Source organism: Eublepharis macularius, chromosome 9 (genome assembly GCF_028583425.1).
Source record: "Eublepharis macularius isolate TG4126 chromosome 9, MPM_Emac_v1.0, whole genome shotgun sequence".
Lineage (NCBI taxonomy): Eukaryota > Metazoa > Chordata > Lepidosauria > Squamata > Eublepharidae > Eublepharis > Eublepharis macularius.
In genome coordinates this window covers 4,296,009-4,317,857 of record NC_072798.1, presented here as the reverse complement: position 1 = coordinate 4,317,857, position 21,849 = coordinate 4,296,009, and the positions used below count along the sequence as shown (strand labels likewise).

The following is a 21,849-nucleotide window of genomic DNA, read 5'->3' as shown; positions in this document are numbered from 1 at the left end:
AGTATTCCGTGTGCTTGAGGCAGCAAGGGGAGGTATTCCTAGTTCAGACCTCTTCCTTTGAGCAAGGGGAGAGATGATGGGAAATGCTGTTGCCCTTATGTTTTGATGCTCTCCTGCCCCAGGGAGCTCAGAGAAGCATTTAAGCCTCACAGCAACCCTGTGAGGTAGGTCAGGTTGAATACAGATCATAGCCTGAGAACTTTCTCCAAGTGGTTGTATGTACACAGGGGAAAAGCTACCTCCGTTTATGTTGGGGGCTTGCCTGGCGCCCCTCAGAGAGGTTTAGGGTAGAACAGAAATTAAACCACAGCTACAAACAGGAGGCTGTGGAATCCTACAAGTTCTGCAGGCCAGAAGGAGCCTGGCTGGGCATGGAGACTTCTGCCTTTGGCTCCCTGTCCCTGCATTGCTACTGGTAGCTCATTGGGGCAGGGGACTTGCAGTGGCCCAGGAAGTACCTAAGAGCAGAGGGTGGGTTTTGTAGGCCCTCCTTCCTCCACTGAAAACTCGCAGCCTTAAGTCTCTCCTTTGCTCCCTCCCTCCACATGGTGAAGTAAAGAGGCGTCATTAGGCAGACTCTTAACTTGCGAAAGAACCGCTCTCTTCGCCATCCTTCTCCTGCCCTCTAAGCAGTCTGGATGTGGCACAATGCCGTGCCTGCAGGAGCTGACAGTTGGGCGCACGGTTCAGCCAGACAGCTCCACGTTGTGGATAGGGAGGGTCTGTTTTGCCACCGGCTCTGAGCCAGGATCCTGCACCCCGCTTTCCAGGAAACCTATGCAGCAGGACGGCAAACCCGCCCGTGTCCATGCAGGAGGGCCTTGGCGCAGATGCTCAGGGGAATGGCAAGCAGGTTGGGCTCATCAGGCTGTGCCTTTGGCCCCCACAGCTGGCCCCCTCTCCAAGCCTGAGTGCACCAGAGCATGTTTTACCCTAGTTCCGGACCCCCATTTGGGGGCAAAAGAACATTTTTTTCCTCTTGCCACCAAAAGGAGATGGCGCACCTCCCGTTCAGCACAGTCTCAAGTCAAGGAGCCAAGGGAGTAACTTTCCTTACTCCCCTCTCAGCTGCTAATCCTGTCCCCCCCCCCACACACACACTTTAAAATAACACAGGAGAAGAAACAGAGAAGTAAGCCTCCCGAAAAAGCGGACTCTTTCTTCAGGGGTGGTCCAGATCCCTTCCCCCTCCCCTGAGAGAAGAGGCTCCACCCTGGCTGTAGGGAGGGAGTTGGGCAATCCAGCCTTAGAAACGGGCGCGCACGTTCTCTTGCCAAAGGTGGAATGTGCTCTAGGCCCTTTAAAGGAAGGGAGGCAGGTGAATCAGAAAAGTACCTTGGCAGGGCAGGGGAGGAGAAGAGGTTTCCTTCTCCTGTTTCTGCTAGCATGGAGGAGGGGGCGGGAGAAGAGCAGCTGGGCCGGCCAGCAGGCCACATCTGGTCCTCCCCTAAAGAGATTTGATCGCCCCCCCTTGCAAAATGCAGGAGCTTCAACCGTTTTCGAGTGTTGGTTGCAAGGCGGAATCCTCAGGAATTCAGTCTGCTTCCTAGCCCTCTTGAGTGAAAAGAGAAACGAGTCCGTGGTTCAGAACGAGTTGATGAAGTTCAAGTACGCGTTCAAGAAACCCATGGGGTCCTCCAGCTGGGGGTAGTGGCTGATGTGGTCGTCCAGCACAGACACGGTGGACATGGGAAGCTCCTGCCTGTGGAAAGACAGAGGCAGCTCTGGGAAGAGGCCTGGGAAACGAGGCGGGGAGCTGGCGTCCCTGCAGCCTTCAGCCTCAGCAGCCGCGTAGGACGCTTCGTGGTGCAGAACTGCTCCTTCAGTGACACTCACTCTTAAGTTCCCTACAGATGCTAGATGTCATTAAATGCGATCGCTTCAGACTGCAGATATTAGGGGTAGCATTAAAAATATGCAATCCCTCTTCTACAACTTATTGGGATGGTGCAGGACCAAACTAGCTGCTTCTTTGGGAGCAGTTCGGAGGAGGCTTGCCCGGAGACCGCCAGAAGGAAGAGGTGCATGGAAAGACACGCCTTATTCGGCCTCCCAGGGCACTGTCCTAGCAAATGGGTATGGCTAGAGAAAGAGTCCCTGTTCACCACCCAGAGCTGGCACAGCTACAGGAAAGGGTGCTTTCAGCCTTGGCTATGATTCTAGTAAAGACGTGCCACTTTTTGTGAGGCCAGTTATAGCTTCATGTGCACCCCACAGCCAGATCCTGCAGCCCCCTCTTGTTCCTCAGCAGCATTGAGCCTTTGAGCTAAACTACACGAGACACCCGACACGTGGCGGGTTCCTGCAAGTTTACCTGGGAAGTGTAGTCGGGCCAGCAGCAGCAACAGCAGCCGGTCCAGAAGGACGGGACGGAAAGAGTCAGCAAGGGGAGTCCCCTCTCTGTCAGCTTTGGGCTTCCCTCGCTGATTCTTTCCCTCCCGTCCTTCTGGCCCTGCTGTTGCTGCTGGCCAGACTACACTTCCCAGGTAAACTTGCAGGAACCCGCCAGGTGTCAGGCATCTTGTGTAGTTTAGCTCTCTGGCTTACTTCTGAACCACTTGGAGGACGAGCGCAGCTCAGCTTGACAGGAGGGGATTTACTTTTATTTCCTTTCAGCCCAAGGTTAGTGGGAGAAATCTTCAATATAGCCTAATCCTGCCGCCGGAGGGAGCAGAGCCAAGCTTCCAGACACCCTCCATTTTGCCTGGGCCCAGCTCCACAGACGGCCCACCCCTTCTAAGAAAATGTAAGCTTCTCCGGTGGGAAATGATACCCATGCTTTTTCTTACTCCCTTTGTGGTCACAGCCCTGATCTGATTTCCTTAAGAAAAATAGCATTCCAAAAGCAGACCTCTCAGCCCCCACCCCCAATTCCATAACAGGTGGTGCTTTTCTTGAAAGTAGCAACGGATGCTGCTTTCCCCAGCAGAAAAATGCTGTGAAGGTACAAACGGCACCTGCTGAATTTCTGCCTCCGGCAGCTGTTATAAGAGAAGCCATCTCAGGAAACAAAACAGCACCCTTTAGCAGGCAGCCTTATTTGGAGCCACACCCGTCTAAGGCCAATGACATCAGCAGACTCTGAATCTAAAATTCCTCAGCTAGTGCTCAGAAATACTCTGTTTGTTGGGATTTTTTTTAAAAAAATGCATCACTTGCAGGGAATTGTCTTTGCACGGTCAAGCCACTTACGGCCACAACCAGCTTACTTGTAGAGCTGAAGAAATTCAGGATGCGGGTTAACAGGGTCCAGCGGCCCATAAATCAGATGTACTGCAAGAGAAAAGGGGGACATTGGTAAGAGCAGAGGAGAGCTGAAGAAACATCACAGCTTTTCTCCCCTGCCTCACATTCTCTCCCCTGCCCCACAGAGAGAAAAACGCAGTTACAACCCCACCCCAGCCTGCCAGCCGTGGAGTATCTCATGGCAAGGGAGCCATTTCCTACTCACAGGGAACAGAAGTGGATTTCAAAGCCCCGACCCAACGATCTCGGTGTTGCTTCCGTTGGTTGATGAACTGTAAAATACTGAGGGGCAGAGAAAAACACATTTAGTATTTATTTGAAAGATTTCGATGCCACTTTTCTACCCAATCCAGGATTCCCAAGGTGGCAGACGTTACATTTCTACTTCTATAATGCCATTTTTTGCATTATTTAAAATGTTGTGTTTAATACTTAGGCCTCGTTTCAGATTTCTGCAAGCCTAGTCCAATTACATAATTTTAGACGTCTCCTCATCCTGACTGCGCTGACTTCTCTTTTGTAATCCGCATTGGGTTTCAGTGCGAAGGGTGGACTATGAACAACTAAAATAAAAAAATTTAAAACCACAAAGACAACTGGATAGGGAACTGGTTGGAGGACCGCACCCAAAGAGTGGTGGTCGATGGTGTTTCATCAGATGGGAGGGAGGTGTCTAGTGGGGTGCCGCAGGGCTCGGTTTTGGGTCCGGTACTTTTCAATATTTTTTTATCAATGATCTGGATGAAGGAGTGGAAGGGATGCTCATTAAATTTGCTGATGATACCTAATTGGGAGGACTGGCAAACACCCAAGAAGATAGAATTAAAATTCAACAAGACCTGAATACTCTGGAGAAGTGGGAGGATGCAGTTCAACACAGATAAGTGCACAGTATTACATCTGGGCCACAAAAATGGGAAGCACAAATACAGGGTGGGGGATACACTTCTGGGCAGTGGTGTATGTGAAAGGGATCTTGGGGTAAGAGTGGACTGTAAACTAAATACGAACAGTCAGTGTGATGCGGTGACAAAAAAGGCAAACAGTCTTGGGTTGTATCAAAAGGGCCATTGCATCGAAATCGCAGGAGGTCATAGTCCCCCTCTATACTGCCTTGGTCAGGCCACACCTGGAGTATTGTGTGCAGTTCTGGAGGCCTCACTTCTAAAAGGATGTGGACAAAATCGAGAGGGTGCAGAGGAGAGCGACGAGGATGATCAGGGGTCTGGAGACAGCCCTACGAGGAAAGGCTGAGGGCCTTGGGAATGTTTAGTTTGGAGGAGATTGAGGGGGGACATGATTGCTCTCTTTAACTATCTGAAAGGCTGTCATTTGGAGGAGGGCAAGGAGCTGTTCCAGTTAGCAGCAGAGGGTAAGACCTGAAGCAACGGGCTTAAATTGCATGCACAAAGGTACTGGCTGGATATTAGGAAGAACTTTTTCACGGTCAAAGGTGGAATCAGCTGCCTAGGGAGGTGGTGAGCTCCCCTTCACTGGCAGTTTTCAAGAAGAGGCAGGATGAATATTTGTCAGAGATGCTTTAGGCTGATCCTGCGCTGGGCAGGGGGTTGGACTAGATGGTCTCTATAGACCCTTCCAACTCTGTGATTCTGTGATCTGTGAACTAGCACACCCAGGTGACCCTGAGCCTGTACACCATGTTCTTTGCTGGCTTGCAGATGTCTTGTGTCTCCCCTTCCCCTATAAGGCAGGTAGGTTCATCAATTGCAATGATAGTTCAGTAGAGCTGCCATATTCCGAGGCAGTCTACCTCTCGAGGCCAGTTGTTGGAGGGGTGGCTACAAGAGGAAGAGCCTTTAGCCTCCATCTGCTGCTTATGGACTCCCTGTTGAGCACTGTAGGATACACAATGGTGGCCTAAATGGACCATTGGTTTGATCCAGCAGGGCTCTTCCTGTGTCATGTTTAGCATAAACGCAAAGCAACCTATTGACCTTGCCTTATTCTGGGACAAGCTCTACAATGTAGGGCAGAGCACCCTGAAGCAGCATGTTCGGAGGGCTGGAGGAAGGATGCCCCCCGTGGCAGAGCCACTCCCTGTCGTCCAAAGAGTGATGCACGGCTTCTTTCGTTTCTCTCCCGTGCTGGAGGAGGGGGTCTCTAACGTCTCACCAGAACCTGCTCCTTGCCTGGGACTTTAATTGAACTCAGACACACACACACCACACCCTTTGAGGTTACTCCAGGTAACTGTAATAAGACCCAGCAGAAAAGCTCATTTGTAGCCACTAACACAAAGCAAAGACTCTGTCACTGAAACAGGATAATCGGCGGGCTAGATACTCCTGCTCAGTTCTGAAAGGAGGCCTTTAACTTGGAGAAAGCAGAGCCACAGGCCGGTACCCAGGAGATTTGCAATGCTTAAATGGCACACAGAACATTCAATTCTGTGTTCCTCAAAGAAGGCTGTGCTGTGGGGGGGAGGCGTGTGTTTACTATAACAAAAGATTCAATATCGAGACATTCGCAGAAGGAAGGGCATCGAACTTGCACGTTGCTCCCAGTTCCTTGATTTGCCGAAGAACCTGGCATTGTCTGACAAAAGATAAAACTGGCGATCGCAACAAAAACAAGTAAGACAAACCTATTCATGTTCATTCAGAAGTAAGTCCCAGCACGTTCAATAGGACTTACACCTAGGTTAGCATGCAGAGAACTGCAGACTAAGTTGCACAGCAAATGGGATTAATGAATGTATGCCCCTTTAAGGAACACTGGAACTTACTGCCTCATGAAGCGACAACAGGTGGATAGGTGAGTAGCCATGCAGGAGGTCTGCAGTAGAACAGCAGGATTTGAGACCTTAGAAACCAACAAGATTTTCAGAGTGTAAGCTTTCGAGAGAAACAGCTCCCTTCTTCAGACACAGGTGACTCTCAAAAGCTTGCACACACAGAATCTTGTTGGTCTCTAAGGTGCCATTGGACTAAAATCTTGGGATTGTAAATTGTCAACTCAACTAGCTTTGACTTTACCTTTTTGGTTGTTGGGTTGGTTTTTCACTTTCAGGTTCTACTATTAAGAGATTATAGCCTAATTGGTAAAGATAAAGGGTCTGTTTTTCTAATGCTGGTGCTCTCCTCTGGTGCACAGAGCCTTTCACTGTCACAAGAGACTCCTGTGTCAGTGTACAGCTCTTTGTGCCAGAGGAAAGGGAAGAGATCTGTGGGACTCCAACCAATTGTAAGATTTGTGGGTCATCGGTGGCATTTTAATCAGAAAATGAACCTCTGCTAAAGCGTTGCCCTGCGCCACCAGGTTACCTTCCAACCAAAGACCTTTTTGTTTATCCGTCACCTGCCTTTTACACAATCCATTAAAATGTTATTACATTTTAACTTCACCAAAATCTCAATACAAGTCCTTTTTACACTAAAGAAGGGCAAGATGGCAGCTTTATTACATGGTTAGCTTTTCCATGTTCAATGAAAAAAAACGTCTCTTAAATATTAACTTTTTCAGTAAACATCTGAACCAAAAGAGGCTTTTTTAAAAAAAAGGCAGTGCACCCTTAACCCACACATACACCCCCGCCAAAAAATCAGGGCTACCATCAGAGGATATCAAAGCCAGGCGTTCGTTGAGATCTCCAAGACTGGCAAAGATTGCAAGACCCCCCTCTCCACAACAACGAGGGTCTCACTTGGCAGCACCAAAGCCAAAGGGAATGAGAATAATTGATTAGCAAGCCCTGACCCTGTCAAGTTAAGAGGACCACCGAGTAAGCTTTGCTTGAGTGCCCCAAATCCCGGGAACTGGCAATGCCGCCTGCTAACCCTATTCAAATGAGCAACCCTCATACTTGAGGAAGCCATCCAGTTGTTTAAAACAGGTAAGTTTTCAGACCATCCAGGGTTCTACAGACCTGCAAGAGCACATCTTGAAGTGGCCACAACTGCAGAGGTGGTGGTGAAGGGCAAAATAAGAGCCCACAGAGCCTTAAGCCATGCTGCATATCCATAAGCAGCTCCCACTTTGCAGCATCACTCCCCTCCATTCTGTAGGCCTGCTTGAACTGTTCTGTTCTTGACGTGGAGATGCTCAATACAAAACCTACTTTGAAACACCTCTATTGAAAGGCGGGGGGGGGGATCCAAGGTGCATACAGCCCAAATGGCAACAACCCACACTGTATAATTAGAAGTTGCACGATATTCCTTATTTAAAGGAAACATCTCTTTTTCCTAAAAAGGTACCTAAATAGAATGGTTGATCCTTGCTTAGCTCCGATACAGTGATCTTCGGAGCAGACCGTTATCTTTGCACTGTTGATCTAGCAGCCTTACCTATCGAACACAAGGTTCCCATCGTTTGTTCGGACTGCTGTCCACATGTCCCAATATTCCGCTTCTGAAGGCTGGGTGTAAGGGCCAAAAACGGCCCCGATCCTGCAAGAGATGAGAAGACCACTGCAGAAAGGGAGGAGACTTGGACTCAAACCGTAACAGGCCTTGAGGTTTGTTCTTTATTTTTTTCTCTGATGAGATTCTTAACAATAAACTTGGAGACTTCCTAATCTGAAAACTTACCCTCTCGCAAAGAAGTAGTAGTTTGCTAACCGGGTAATGATGGGCGATAGAAGGCCACCATCTTTGAGAATCTTTTGAGGAAGACAAAAAAGAGAGAAGATAACCCTTGAATAGACAGTAGGCTTTGTCTTTCACACTCTTCCTCTCTAAATGCCCTACTGAAAAAAGTCACAATAAGGTTATATTACCATGTTATCTAGAATACAAAATGTATTTTCAACACGTTATCGGAGTGCAGTCTGGCCTTAGAAGTATGGATGACCTTCAGATGATACGGCCTGAGTGGAAAAGTGCTTCGAAGTGTGTGGCCCACCATGTCCGGTCTTACCCCTTGTCCCACACAGCTAATAGCACCATGCTCGGTTGGGTGGGTTAACCGCGTCTAGGAGGTAATAAATGCCTCTCTGTGAGAGGGTGTAGTTCCAACCACTTTGAAGGAGGTGGTTGTTGTGAGCTCCTGAAGAAGGCATCTCTGGACCCAGATGACCTAAACGACGACTCCCCAGTGGTTAATATTCCATTCTTCGAAAAGGTGCTCAAGTGGTTGGTGGCTATCCAGCTTCAGGCAGTCTCGGAAGGGATAGATTACCTAGACCCATTTCAATACTCATTCAGGCCTGGCTGCGGGATGGAAACTGCCTTGGTTGCACTGACCAATGACCTGCTCTGGGACAGCGATGCGGGAGGGCATCGCTGTTGATTCTCCTGGACCTCTCACAGTCTCTCTACATGAGACGAATTACACGAGGATGCTCAAGTGAAGAGAGACGCAATGTTAGCCGGGAAGGGTAGTTAAAAAGACAGATTGAAAGGCTCTGTCAGTTTCACCTCTCTAGAGCAGGCAAAGATCAGAGGGTTTGTTTCTTTCATCTTTGCCTCCCTGAAGGCTCTGTCGATTTCATCTCCCCTTCCAGGGAAGCTAAGAAGAAATAAACAAACCCTCTGAGGAACAATCTTTGCCTGCTCTAGAGAAGTGAAACTGACAGAGCCGTCTGATCTGTCTTTTAAAACTTGGCTTCCCGGCTAACATTGCATCACCCTTCACTTAAGCTTCTTCATCTCGTGTAGAGAGACTCTCAGTGGCTTTCAATATCAATGACCGTGGTGTCCTTCTAGAGAGGCTGGCTGGGTTGGGAGCCAGTTTGGTCTAGTGGTTGAGAGCGCAGGACTCTAATCAGGAGAGCCGGGTTTGATTCCCCACTCCTCCACTTGAAGCCAGCTGGGTGACCTTGGGCCAGTCACAGCTCTCTCAGAGCTCTCTCAGCCCCACCCACCTCACAGGGTGTTTGTTGCGGGGATAATAATAACACACTTTGTAAACAGCTCTGAGTGGGTGTTAAGTCATCCTGAAGCGTAGTATATAAATTGAATGTTGTTGTTGTTATTTACGGTTTTGCTCTTGACAAACAGGTTCCAGAAGATGGTGGTGGGAAACTGCTGCTCATCTCCATTTAGGCTATGGAGTCCTACAGAGTTCCATCTTATTCCTCATATTATTTAACATCTACATGAAACTGCTGGGAAAGGTCATCCCGGGATTTGGAGTGAGGTGCCGCCGATATACAGATGCCCCCTATTTCTATCTATTTCTCCTTAACAGGTAAGACAGGTGGGTCTGTGGAAGTCCTGAAGAGATGCCTAGAAACATCTTACTTTTCTATTAGGAGTCAGGCTAAAACTCATTTTTTACCCCGTCTTTTAATTAAGGGTTTTATCTTATTAGCTTTTTAATGATCTGTTTCTGTTTTATGGATAAGTTTTTATGCTGCTTGTGTCTAGTAGTTTTTTTTTTTATACTGTGATTTTTTAAAAATTGTAAGCCGCCTCGAGGAGGACTCTAAAAAGGTGGCATAGAAAATGACCTAAACAAACATACATGCATACATCTTGGGATTGAGTCTGAGAAGCATAAATAGTTCTATCATTTCCCCCTGGACCGAGCTTAAAGCCAAGAAGATGGCTGAGTTTGAAGCAAGGTTATAATATCCCAAACAAGTGAAGCTGTTTTATACTGAATCAAAGCACTGGTCCATATGACCCAGTCTTGTTTATATCATCGGGCAGTTGCCTAATGCCTTGTAAAACACAAGGCCCTTCCACTGGGACCTTCTTCAGACAGGAGGTGTTAGGAGGTGTGCTACCTCCTAACTACAGCCCCTCCCTGAGAGTTTGAGAACTCCTTTCCCCCCCGACAAGTTACAGCTGCAACGCAAAATTCCTCCTTCTTGTCCTTTGTAACCTGGGCTGGGGTTTTTAGAGCCTCTACCTCTCCAGGGCAATTCTGGGCCTCCGAGGTTTGAATACAGAACTGAGAAGGAAATGCTTCTCTAAAACAGAGAGGCTGGACACAGAGAAAACAGATATGAACTCACACAGAAGCGGGTCTTTTCAGCTTCATCCCTCACTCTTCATACCCCCTTGCTTCTCAAGACTGCCTCCTTTTCTTTCTCTGGATTGGGGATCTTAGGTCAAGAGTTCCCTTAAGAAGTATATTAATGTATATTGACTGGCTCACTTACTAGAGCTGCCTGGGTAGTTTTACTGAACCACCTTTCCAGGTACCTCTAATACAGCTGGGTGTCTGTGATTGCCACTTTTTGTTCTGCCAGGGATTCTGTACCTTTAAATTGTTACATAACAGACAGACATTCAATAGGTGAAATTTTCCATAACAGCATCTCAAAACTGGAGAAAGTTTAATCCTTCCTGTCGGGCAGCAGTTTGGAAAGTTTCCTATTAAAACTTTACTGGGAACGGGGCAACTAGAATTGTAAGCAACACTTTGACAGTACATAAAAAACAGAACACAGTCAACATTAAAAGACAGATCTTAAAGCTCCATACTTGGGTGTCAACCTTATTATAGCCAACATAACTTCTGTTTGAGAATGGAGCACTGTGAAATAGACATTTGTTTTCTGGAAATGTGGAAATGAGATCTCGTGGCCACAGCAACACCACTACCCCCTATTTTATTTTCTTGGTACTTCCTGAATTTGTTCCCTTTAAAATAAAAGACAAGTTTCACAGCAACAGGAATTATGTGACATAGTTAACAAACATACAGGCAGATGTAGGTTTATTTTACATTTTCGATTTTAAAAATTCCCAGCGGATTAAAAAAAAAGAACCTTAAACCACCTCCATTCTCATCATAAAAGTATAAATAAAGTAAAATAAATAAATATTTCAGCAAGCCCACTCACCTTCTGGATGAACCTGGGATAATGTGTTTCTGGGAAAATTCCTGGAATTGATTAAAAAAGAAACAGGGAGATGTAAAGGGGTTTTGTTGTGATGTTTCTCCACGCCACAAAAACAACTTTTAGTCAAAGGGGTTGTGGTCAGCAGCAGACGCGTTCCAAGCGAAGACTTGGTCTGTGCCGCCCTAAAATCCTGTACCAAAGTAACCCGAACTAAGGAATTAGCCTTCAAAAAGTGGAGGTGGAAGGGGAAGATTTGGAAATCCTAGTTCACCCCCCCCCCGAATTCTCCCCCTCCCAGATTCTCTAAGCTTCCAAGGCTAATTCCCCTCTCTACACACTTTCCCACTTTAACAGACTCTCAGCTGTTCTCAAACTTGTGTACCTTCCAGAGTTTACTCAGGCCTCATCAAACCATGTGTAGGGTGGGGGTTATTTCTTTTGGCTAATTTACGAAGTCCTATTTTCCGTATGGCATGGGGTGTCTATCAGTTAGTGCAGAGGTCTCAGCCTAGTCTGTGGGCAGCCCCAGTATGCAACTTTCATCATTTTTTAGGCATAGCTGCATGAAACCTCCATCTTCAGAGGCAGTATACCTCTAAGTACTAATTCACAGAGACGGGAGCGTTGCCTTCACGCCCTCCTTGCAAGCTTTTCTGCAGCATAGGGCTGGCTACAAGCTGGGAAAAGGAAGCTGAACCTCATGGGCCTCTAGTCTGATCTTGCAAGGACATTCTTAGGTGCCAGTTTTTACAATCAAAGCTCTCACAACCTAAGATGCACACATTTCAAGAACCACACAGCTCTGAGCTACACCTGCTAGAGGGACGTTCTTTGAAAGAGTAAAGAGTCCAGTGGCACCTTTAAGATGAACCAACTTTTATTGTAGCATAAGCTTTCGAGAGCCACAGCTCTCTGTCAGATGCATCTTTAAGACAAACCAACTTTATTGTAACATAAGCTTTCGAGAATCACAGCTCTCTTCTTCAGATGCAACTTTATTGTAGCATAAGCTTCTGAGAACCACAGCTCTCTTCGTCAGATGGTTCTCGAAAGCTTATGCTACAATAAAGTTGGTTCATCTTAAAGGTGCTACTGGACTCTACTATTTTGCAACTACAGACTAACGCGGCTAACTTGTCTGGATCTTTGAAAGAGGAATGTTTAACTGCTACCAGGTCCACGGGCTTCTAGAAATGACCCATTTCTGTGGCACAGTCTGCCAAATAAGTACAGGAGACAACCATGCAGGAAAGGTGTGCTGGGCAGCTCTCCCTCCATGACTCTCCGGAACCTCGCTTTTTCCAAAGGGCATTTTCTGGATAGCTTCCCTGTGATGGCATTTTTGGCTCTTGGGCTTGGATGATTATGAACATATCATTCATTATCTTTGGTTTTATATTTTCACTGGGGATGTTGTTAATGCCGTGTTTCAAGTGTTGCAGAATGCACAACGTACGTTTCTAAAATAATCTTTAAAAAAGAATTTTTAAAAAAGGAGGATTCTTTGCCATAAACACTTTACCTCCATTCGACAGGCACAGACTGTTGATAAGAACCCGCCCCGTTTTGTTGTGCTCATATCTAGGTGGAGGAAAGGGAAAGAACGGCGTAAGACAGAGATGAATTCGCACCAAAGTTTATTGTATTTTGGAATAATACGATAAGCGATGGATTTTACCCACTTAGTATACATTGTGTTTTCTTTTCATCTTGTGTGTTTTAAATTTCGTTTTTTAAAAAAATAAAATTCGGAGATTTCGCATCTCCAGTCACCTGTGGAGCAGCTCCTGGGCCACCGTGTCCCCGTAGTCGTGAGACAGAAGATTGACCCGCTGGTTCTGGAGACCCAAATGACTCAGTAGCCCTTCCACAATGCTGGCCTGCTCAAAGATGGAATAGCGATGTGGCCTCTGTTTAGAAAGGGAGGACACAGCAGCAGTGAGAACACCGGCACGCACACGAGCACACAACATACGCATGCTCAGTGGCTTATTCCTCAAGATGCGCAGCCTGGGTTCTTTCTGGAGAAGTTGCTACGTAAAGGAGCATCTTTCAAGACTTACTTACAGGTTTGTCGCTGAAGCCAAACCCAATGAAATCGAGTGCGACCACTCTATGAAATCGCTCGGTCAGCCCTTCCCAGATCTGTAGGGGGGGGGGGAGGAAGCAAGAAGGGAAGCCAGCCCTCAGACAAGAAGCCAGCCTTCCCCGAAACAGCAACACCCCTTTGGATTCCCTCACCTTGCACCAGTCATAACTGGAGGTAGGAAAGCCATGCAAGAGAACCACAACGTCCGAGCTGCCGATGGCACCGGAGGAATCTAAGGAGAGAACAGAACGCCAGTTAAGGCACAGGGGCCGCCATGAAAACACAGTGGGGGAAATGCCTAAAACAAGAAGAGGCTCCCAATATCCAGGGTGGATTTAAAAAAATCAATTAAAAAATGGATTATTTTTTTAATTTAAATTGGATTTTTTTGATAAAATGTTTTTTCAGGAAAAATCTATCTAAAGATCATGTTACATTTAAGATACATTCTAGTCCAAAGGTTATCATCATAAAATAAGGATCCGTTTTTAATTATGTCGCATGAGGCTGTATATTCATGCAATGTTTAATTTTTTTGATAAACGGATTCCGTAAATCTGTTCACAATGTCTTGCTCTTCCAGCGGTTTCGGTAAGATTATTTAGCAATTTTTCTATCTAGAAGATATTAGCACCGATGCTTGGTTTTACAGTTCTCAAAACTGTGAATTTGTGTCTGCAGAGATCGTGCCTCTTCTTCACAGCAAAAAGGTTATAAAATAAACATACACAGCTGAGAAAAAGTCCTTAATCCCATTGTTCCTTTGCAAATCTTTGTACACAGAACCAACCCCTTGCCTCTTAAGTGCTAAGTTTTAAAAAATGCAATGAACACAAGATTGTTGGGAGTAGAATAGATCTGCACAAGGAGCTACGTGTGAGGAGTCTTTATGTAGAAAAGAATGACTGAAATCTAGTCTTACTGATTAGTGATTTAAATGGTGATTTAATTCATGATTTAAATCAATTTGATTTAAATCAAATCCACCCTGCCAATGTCGATGTTGGACCAACACAGCTACTTACAACCCGGGTCTATTTTGGAAAGACTCAAATTTAGCTGACAAAAAGAGAGACTTCAGTTGTGAATCTCCAATCTCCAGTTTTGCTAACACAGCATTTGTCAAGTTTTCCCAACCATGTCGATAAACCCCCATGCTTTAATGTCTCTTTTACAACTGTACAAAGCCACACAGTTCTACAAAATATAGGAAAGCACTTTTCCAATAAACGGACAAGCCAAATACAAAGAGAAAGCCACTGGCCCACTGGTAGGTTGCAGGGGGTAGAGCAGAGATCTTAGGGCAAATGCCTTTAGGCTCTAAGATCACGTGTACAGAGTGCTTTAACAGACTTAGCTGCAAACTAGAGAGTCCAACACATTCATTGTACTGAGGGCAACAATGTTGGGGCAGGTTTCAGCCTCTATGCCCTGCTTGTGATCCTTTCCAGGGGCATCTTTTTGGGCACTATGTAAAACAAGATGCTGAATTAGATGGATTCTTAGTCTGAACCTGCACAGCTACTCTTATAGTCTGGAGAGCCAGTTTGGTGTAGTGATTAAGAGCGGCAGGACTCTAATCTGGAGAGCCGGGTTTGATTCCCCACTCCTCCACTTGAAGCCAGCCAGGTGACCTTGGGCCAGTCACAGCTCTCTCAGAGCTCTCTCAGCCCCACCCACCTCACAGGGTGTTTTGTTGTGGGGATAATAATGACATACTTTGTAAACCGCTCTGAGTGGGTGTTAAGTTGCCCTGAAGGGCAGTATATAAATCGAATGTTGTTGTTGTTGTTATTAGACATGTGGAAAACCACTTTGCATATCCAAACTGCCACATGTGATGTTCAGCCCCGTCATAATCTTTCTGATACTTCTGTTTCATAATTTTAGGATTAAATCAATTATAGTTTGGGATCAGCAGAAAAGAGCAAGAGTCCGGTAGCACTTATAAGACTAACTGTGGTAGGGTACGAGCTTTCGTGACTCACAGCTCGCTTCTTCAGATACCCATCTGAAGAAGTGAGCTGTGACTTATGAAAGCTCGTACCCTACCACACATTTTGGGATCAGATCCATCTCGTTGTTAAGCACCCATGCACACACCGAACCTGGCGATTCAACCATCAGCTTCAGACTTGGGGAAAATCCCCCCCAGTTCTTCTGTGTGAGCCCTCCCCGCCCCACCCTTTCCAGTACTACAGCAAAACTTTTGGAAAGAGAGTTCCTACCTCTGTAAAAGATGTTCTGTTTTTTGTAAGTGAAATACTTTCCTGATGTCCTCCATGAGTGCAGAGCCGGAGATAACTTAGGGGGCGGAATGTGCAAGTACACAGCAATAAGGGGCACGGTCAGCAGGCCCACCTGAATCCACCACTCTCGCATGCTAGGAGGGCGACAGAGAGAGAAAGAGAGAGAAACACACGTCCATCATCAGCAATCACCCACGTGGCAGGAGCTAAATCTAAAGGCGAAAACTCGCCATTTCACTGGTTGCTGTTGAAAACCTTCACGGTGATCATCTAAGCATACAGGTAAAGATAAAGGTAGTCCCCTGTGCAAGCACCGAGTCATTACTGACCCATGGGAGGATGTCGCATCACGTTTTCCAGGCAGACTTTTGTTATGGGGTGGTTTGCCATTGCCTTCCCCAGTCATCTACACTTTACCCCCAGGAAACTGGGTAGTCATTTTACCGACCTCGGAAGGATGGAAGGCTGAGTCTACCTTGAGCCGGCTACCTGAACCTGGCTTCTGCCAGGATCGAACTCAGGTCATGAGCAGAGCTTGGACTGCAGTACTGCAGCTTACCACTCTGCACCACGGGGCTCTTTACAAGCATACAGAGGCCCCGAGGTTTTCAGAATTTACAGGTTATTAAATCTACAGGTTATTTACAGGTTATTAAAGCATATAGAGGTCATGAGGATTTCACAATTTACAGATTATTAAACGTTGGATGAAACTTTTCGGCTGAAGATGGATTTGCTCTCCATACAGGATTGTACTTGTATTTATTCATTTACTGAAGAAAAATAATATGAAAGGGGAGCATATCTGGGTTCCTACATCTGCTCTGCATGCAAGACGTACTGATGAACTTCTCTTCTACATGCAAGGTTTTCTGAATTTCTGTTATGTGGTTTTTGGCTTTGTAAAAAAATATACAGTGATTTTTTCCCCCAGTTACAGTGTGTGCTTTGACATTTTTTGGTTTGGGACTCCACAACAACAGAAAAACAAGCCAAGATTCGCACCTCTGATCATCAACAGGGGGAGTGCATGTTTTGTGGACAGCATCATAAGCAAGGAGCTAATTAAATATTCTGCCAGGGGAAATAAAACCTATTCCGGCTGAAGACAGGGAATTATCCTCACTACTCAATCAAGGTGACCTGCTTATCCTATTAGTAGCCTGGGAGGGATCTTGCCAATAAGGAAAGATAATTATTACAAACAAGAGAGAGAGAGGTCAATGGGGGGGCGGTGGGGGGGCATTAAAGCAGGAAATCCAGTTGGGGCTCAAACAGTGTTGCACAGTGGTTGAAGCATCAAGCGACGGCTGCGGCAAGCCAGTACCAAATCCTTAATCACCCATGAACTTCAGTGGATGACCTGCAGTCAGTCGCTTCCTCTCAACCTCAAAGGTCCTTGCAAGAGTGAACTGAAGGGAGGGAAGATCCCTCCTGCATGCTACCAGTTTGGTGTAATGGTTAAGAACAGCAGGACTCTAATCTGGAGAGCCAGGTTTGATTCCCCACTCCACTGCTTGAAGCCAGCTGGGAGATCTTGGGTCAGTCACAGCTCTCTCAGAGCTCTCTCAGCCCCACCCACCTCACAGGGTGATTGTCATAAGAATAATAACATACTTTGTCAACTGCTCTGATGTTTTGAATGTTATTCAAAAATACCAGTTTGGTGTGGTGGTTAAGAGCGGCAGGACTCTAATCGGGAGAGCCAGGTTTGAATCCCCCCCTCCTCGACTTGAAGCCGGCTGGGTCAGTCACAGCTCTCTCAGAGCTCTCTCAGCCCCAACCACCTCGCAGAGTGATTGCCAGGAGGAGAATAATAGCATGCTTTGTAAACCGCTGTAAGTGTGGCATCAAGTTGTCCTAAAGGGCGGTATATAAGTAGAATCTTATTATCATTACTCTGAGCTCCTTGGAGGGAGGATATCAAATTGTAATAAGCAGGCACTTGCTCCTTAAACCATCAGGCCTTCGGTGGGAAGATTAAGCAGGGATGAATAGCAGGTGGACCTGAGAATCAGTTATCCCAAAGAAACCCACCACAGCCCGGAAAACCCACAACAACCATCAAACCCACCACTCTGGATCTCATGATCTGAATATAAGAAGTGCCTTGCTGGATTAGACAAGTGGTCCATCTTGTCCAGCATGCCGTCTCACGTGGTTGCCCTGGAGGGCCAAAACAAGGCACAGAGGCCGAGCTCTTCCTCAGACGTCGCTTCCCAGTGCCTGACTGCCTCTCCACGTGGAGGGCACCGTGGTCATAGCCACCAACTGACCTCTTCTCCAAAAAGCTGTCTAATCCCCTTTGAAATGTGTCTGTGCTTAATACCCCTCACTACATCCTCTGTCAGCAAATTCCACATTTTCACCCCTCGTTGAACCTACGATCCATCAACTTTATTGGCTGTCTTTGAGTCCCAGTATTGTGGGAGAGGGGGAACAAAATTTCCCTAAATCCACTCTCTCTGCCCTGCGTATAATTTTATAGAGCTTTTTATATATATGCGACCCTCCCAGTCCTTTTTTAAAAGACCGAAGTCGCCAATCTTTACCCTTTCCTCACTGGAAACGTACTCCAGCCTCTGGATCATGCTGTAACAAGGACTGGATTTGTTATGAGTGCCTGGAAGGTTATTAGTGGGGAAACAGTCCAAGATTTTGCATAATCCACCCCCCCCCTCCCACAACTAAATATTGCAGGGCATGAGATTGACCGAACCACAGCCAATTCTACTCCTCCATCGCTTAGGAAAAATAACTGTTGTGGTTTGCCAGCTGATGCATTTTAGTGCGGAATAAAGGGGGCAGAAAAGTCATTTTGTTGTGAAAACCTAGAAAACTTACTCTGCTAGATTGGCGTTGTGTAAAGCCCCCCCCCCTGCCCACCACCAAGCCTATGCAGTGATGGGGTTGTAGCATCATTGCTCTGTGCAAATCATGCCACACACCCCCAAACGCCTCAGAGGGGCAAGCCACAGCAGGGACAGCTAAGCCTGGCAACTAAAGAGTTGCGTCCCAGGCAAGGACACCAGGTCCAATTGGCTGAACCAAACTGCTGTCTGAGCTGGTGAGTGTTTAACCCCGATTAGCAAAGCTGAAAGTCGCACAGCTTTCTATTCTTGGACTGTGACCTGCGAGATCGAGAGTCTGGTGCAATTTTCTAAAATCAAAGGAGAACGGAGACACACACCCACACAGACTCTAAACCTTGGAGAGGGCCCAAACCTATCCTGTAATAACAGATTAGTGCCCTGCTCAAAGTGGGGAACAAGTTTGCCTGGGACTCCCCCCCCCCCCACATAGATGCACCACAGAAAAAAAGAGCAGCAGTTTTTTAAACTGGAAATGCTGCCTATAATGTCCAGAAACCCATATGGGGATAAAACATTCCCCCCCCTTAAAGTTCCCCCTCTCACCTGCTCCATCAGCATCGCCTACCAAGTCCCCCTTGGGAACCCCCCAATGCACAAAGCTTCACATCTACAACAGGGCTGAATCTAAGCCCCCCCCCACACGAAGACACTCCATGCCAGTCTCCCCAGCAATGAGGAAACACCCCCTTTCCTCCCCACCTAGGATTGCCAGCCTCCAGGTAGTGGCTGGAGATCTCCCGAAATTACAACTGGTCTCCAGGCCACAGAGATCAGTTCACCTGGAGAAAATGGCTACTTTATGGAATTATGCCATGCCAAGGTCCTTTCCCTCCCCAAACCCCACATTCTCCAGGTTTCTCCTGGTTTCACCCCCCAGATCTCCAGGAATTTCCCAACTTGAAGCTGGCAACCCTATCTCCACGCCAACATTATCATTCCACACGTTCGGATTAAGAGGAAAAGCCCCCCTTCCTATTCTAAGAAAAAACCTCTCCCCCCTCCACAGGCTTCTCTTCCAGGACTGGGAAGTCCCCCCCCTCCCCAATTCCTCCCTCTTCAAGTGAATGCACCCCAACCCTTTATGTAGCCCCAGGGCTGCACAATTTACAGTACTGCTCCCCCCAAAAAAGGGATATCGAGACCCCCCCCCCAAATGCAGCCTGAAGGAAAGGGGGGTGCTGCCCTCCCCTCCTCCAGGGGCTGGGGAAGGCGCGCATGCGCGCACACCCACCTGGGTTCCGGGACGGGGCTACAGTCAGGCGCACCCCATGCTGCTCCCGGGGAAGAGGCTGGCGCGAAGGAGGTGCGCATGCGCGTCCTCGGAGCCGCGCACCCGCCCCGCCCTCTCTGCACAAGCCTGGAAGCGGGATGAGGGGTGGGGCGAGCGCCTCCTAGCGAGGAGAGGCGATACTACAGCCACAGGCATTGTGTTGGGTTGTGCATCTGTTGGATTTTCGCACATCCGCGTGTGCTGGGAAGGTTGGGTCGGGCACGCTGGTGGTGGTTGCGTATTATGTAGGATTCGCTATGAACTATATCATCTAGCCAGAGGAGTTAGCCGTGTTAGTCTGTAGTTGCAAAATAGTAAAGAGTCCAGTAGCACCTTTAAAACTAACCAACTTTATTAGAGCATAAGCTTTCGAGAACCACAGCTCTCTTCGTCAGATGCATCTGACAAAGAGAGCTGTGGGTGTCGAAAGCTTGTGCTACAGTAAAGTTGGTTAGTTTTAAAGGTGCTACTGGACTCTACTATTCTATAAACTGTATCTAGGCATTTTTTTAAAATGTTCTCTGTGTTTGAAATCTGCCTACTTGCTGCCCTCCGGTGCTGCTGTGAATGGCTTTACTTATTTATAGTATTTATATTCTACTTTTTCTTCTTGCCAGGATTCAAAGCAGATTGCAAAACATTAAAAGGCTTTCTAGGGCTATTTCTCGAGAGAGAGATGTAGAGTTTCCTTTCTCCCCTAGCAGTAGAAAAGAGCAAGAGTCCAGCAGCACCTATAAGACTAGCAAAAATTGTGGTAAGGTATGAGCTTTCCTGAGTCACTGCTCACTTGTATCTGAAGAAGTGAGCAGTGACTCACGAAAGCTCATAACCTACTACAAATTTTGTTAGTCTTATAGATACTACTGGACTCTTACTCTTTTCTACTGCTACAGACAAACATGGCTACCCGTCCTGATCCTTCTCCCCTAGATACTTCTTGTTGAATCACGTGGACTGGAGTAACAACAACTACGTGTGCTTCTATACTGCTCCTCTAGACAGATTAGTGCCCTACTCAGAGCAGTGAACAAAGTCCCTGTTATTATCATCCCCACCAGGGCTCATTTCCAGGGGGAACGTGCCGGAACACCATTCCGGCAGTTCCCCCAACAGTCAGGTGGTCCCGCCCACCTGACTTTTGGCTACTTGGGGTCGTTTGGGGCTGAAATGGCCCGGATCGGGTCAGTGCCGGGTGGGGGAACCCTCCCTCGCCCGGCACCAACCCAATCCCAGCCGTTTTGGCCCCAATCCTGGGCCCAAAAGGGCCCAAAATGGCAACTTTCGGCCATTTGGGGCTATTTTCTGCCAGGATCTGGGCCGAAACGGCCAGGATCGGGTCAGTGCCGGGTGGGGGAACCCTCCCCCGCCCAGCACCTACCCAGTCCCGGCCGTTTTGGCCCTGATCCGGGCCCAAAATGGCCATTTTGGGACCATTTTGGCCTGGATTGGGGCCAAAACAGCCCTGATCGGGCCACTGCCCGGTGGGGAACACTCCCCCATCTGGCAGCAGCTGAATCCTGGCCATTTCGGCCCGATCAAGGGGCATGGCATATGTTAATGATTTATGCTAATTAGTTCCTGCAGCTCTTTTTCTACGAAATGACCCGATCCCCACCATATAGTTGGGGAGCTGAGCTGAGAGGAGTGGCTCACCCAAGGCCGCCTGCTGAGCTTATAGCTGTGGGAATCAAACTAGCAGAATGCTGATTTGCAGCCCAACCACTTAACCACTATGACTCTCGAAAACTCATATGCCTTGGTAGAGAAAGGGACTATAGACTATGGGTTACTGTCTGCTGTTGTAGATATGCTCCTACTGGGGAATTTCCATGTTGGAAAGCATGCCATGTAAACTAGTTACACTTTGTTTCAGAAAGATTGCATCTCTGCACTCGACTTTATGCTCATTTTTCAAATTTTCTGCTACCGTACCCTATTGTATCTGCTCACTGAATGGTCCAACTGTTGATCAGTATTGTACTTTGCAGAACGTCCTCGTTGTTTACTATATTGTATTTCACTTGGGTCTCAGTGAAAGGGCAGATGATAAATAAATAAAAAAGTCCCCGAAAATCCAGTTGGTCTTTAGAGTGCTACTGGACACAGATCTTGCTCTTCTAAGACCAACACAGCTACCCACCTGAAACAATCTTCCTTTCCAAAGGTACTCGAGGATTTGTTTTAAATGCCATAACCTCTGCAAGATTTGTCTTTGGGCGATACTGGAAAAGGGACATAAAACAAAGATGAGTGGTTGGAGAAACGACAGGAATGCATACAGTAAAGCAAACTAACCTCTAAATGGCATGGTAAAAAGTTGAGTAAGTTTGATTAATGGAATGTTAATCCGACTGGCGTGGTGAACT

At 47.1% G+C, this 21,849-nt stretch overlaps 1 protein-coding gene across 2 annotated transcripts; it reads right to left on the bottom strand.

The window, feature by feature from the left end:
- Positions 1–493: 493 nt before the first annotated feature.
- On the bottom strand, positions 494–19,502 carry MEST (mesoderm specific transcript). Of its 2 annotated transcripts, XM_054988228.1 has the most exons (12): positions 19,445–19,502; positions 15,320–15,474; positions 13,244–13,323; positions 13,070–13,147; positions 12,776–12,912; positions 12,525–12,583; positions 11,003–11,043; positions 7,797–7,867; positions 7,554–7,655; positions 3,452–3,528; positions 3,210–3,273; positions 494–1,702 (listed from the first exon to the last, which is right to left on the bottom strand). In XM_054988228.1, exons 2-12 carry the CDS (start codon positions 15,471–15,473, stop codon positions 1,585–1,587), a joined length of 981 nt encoding a protein of 326 aa, XP_054844203.1. In that variant the 5' UTR covers position 15,474; positions 19,445–19,502; the 3' UTR covers positions 494–1,584. The 2 variants fall into 2 exon arrangements, with proteins under 2 accessions (XP_054844203.1, XP_054844204.1); XM_054988229.1 differs by lacking the exon at positions 13,070–13,147.
- Between the last annotated feature and the right edge of the window lie 2,347 nt (positions 19,503–21,849).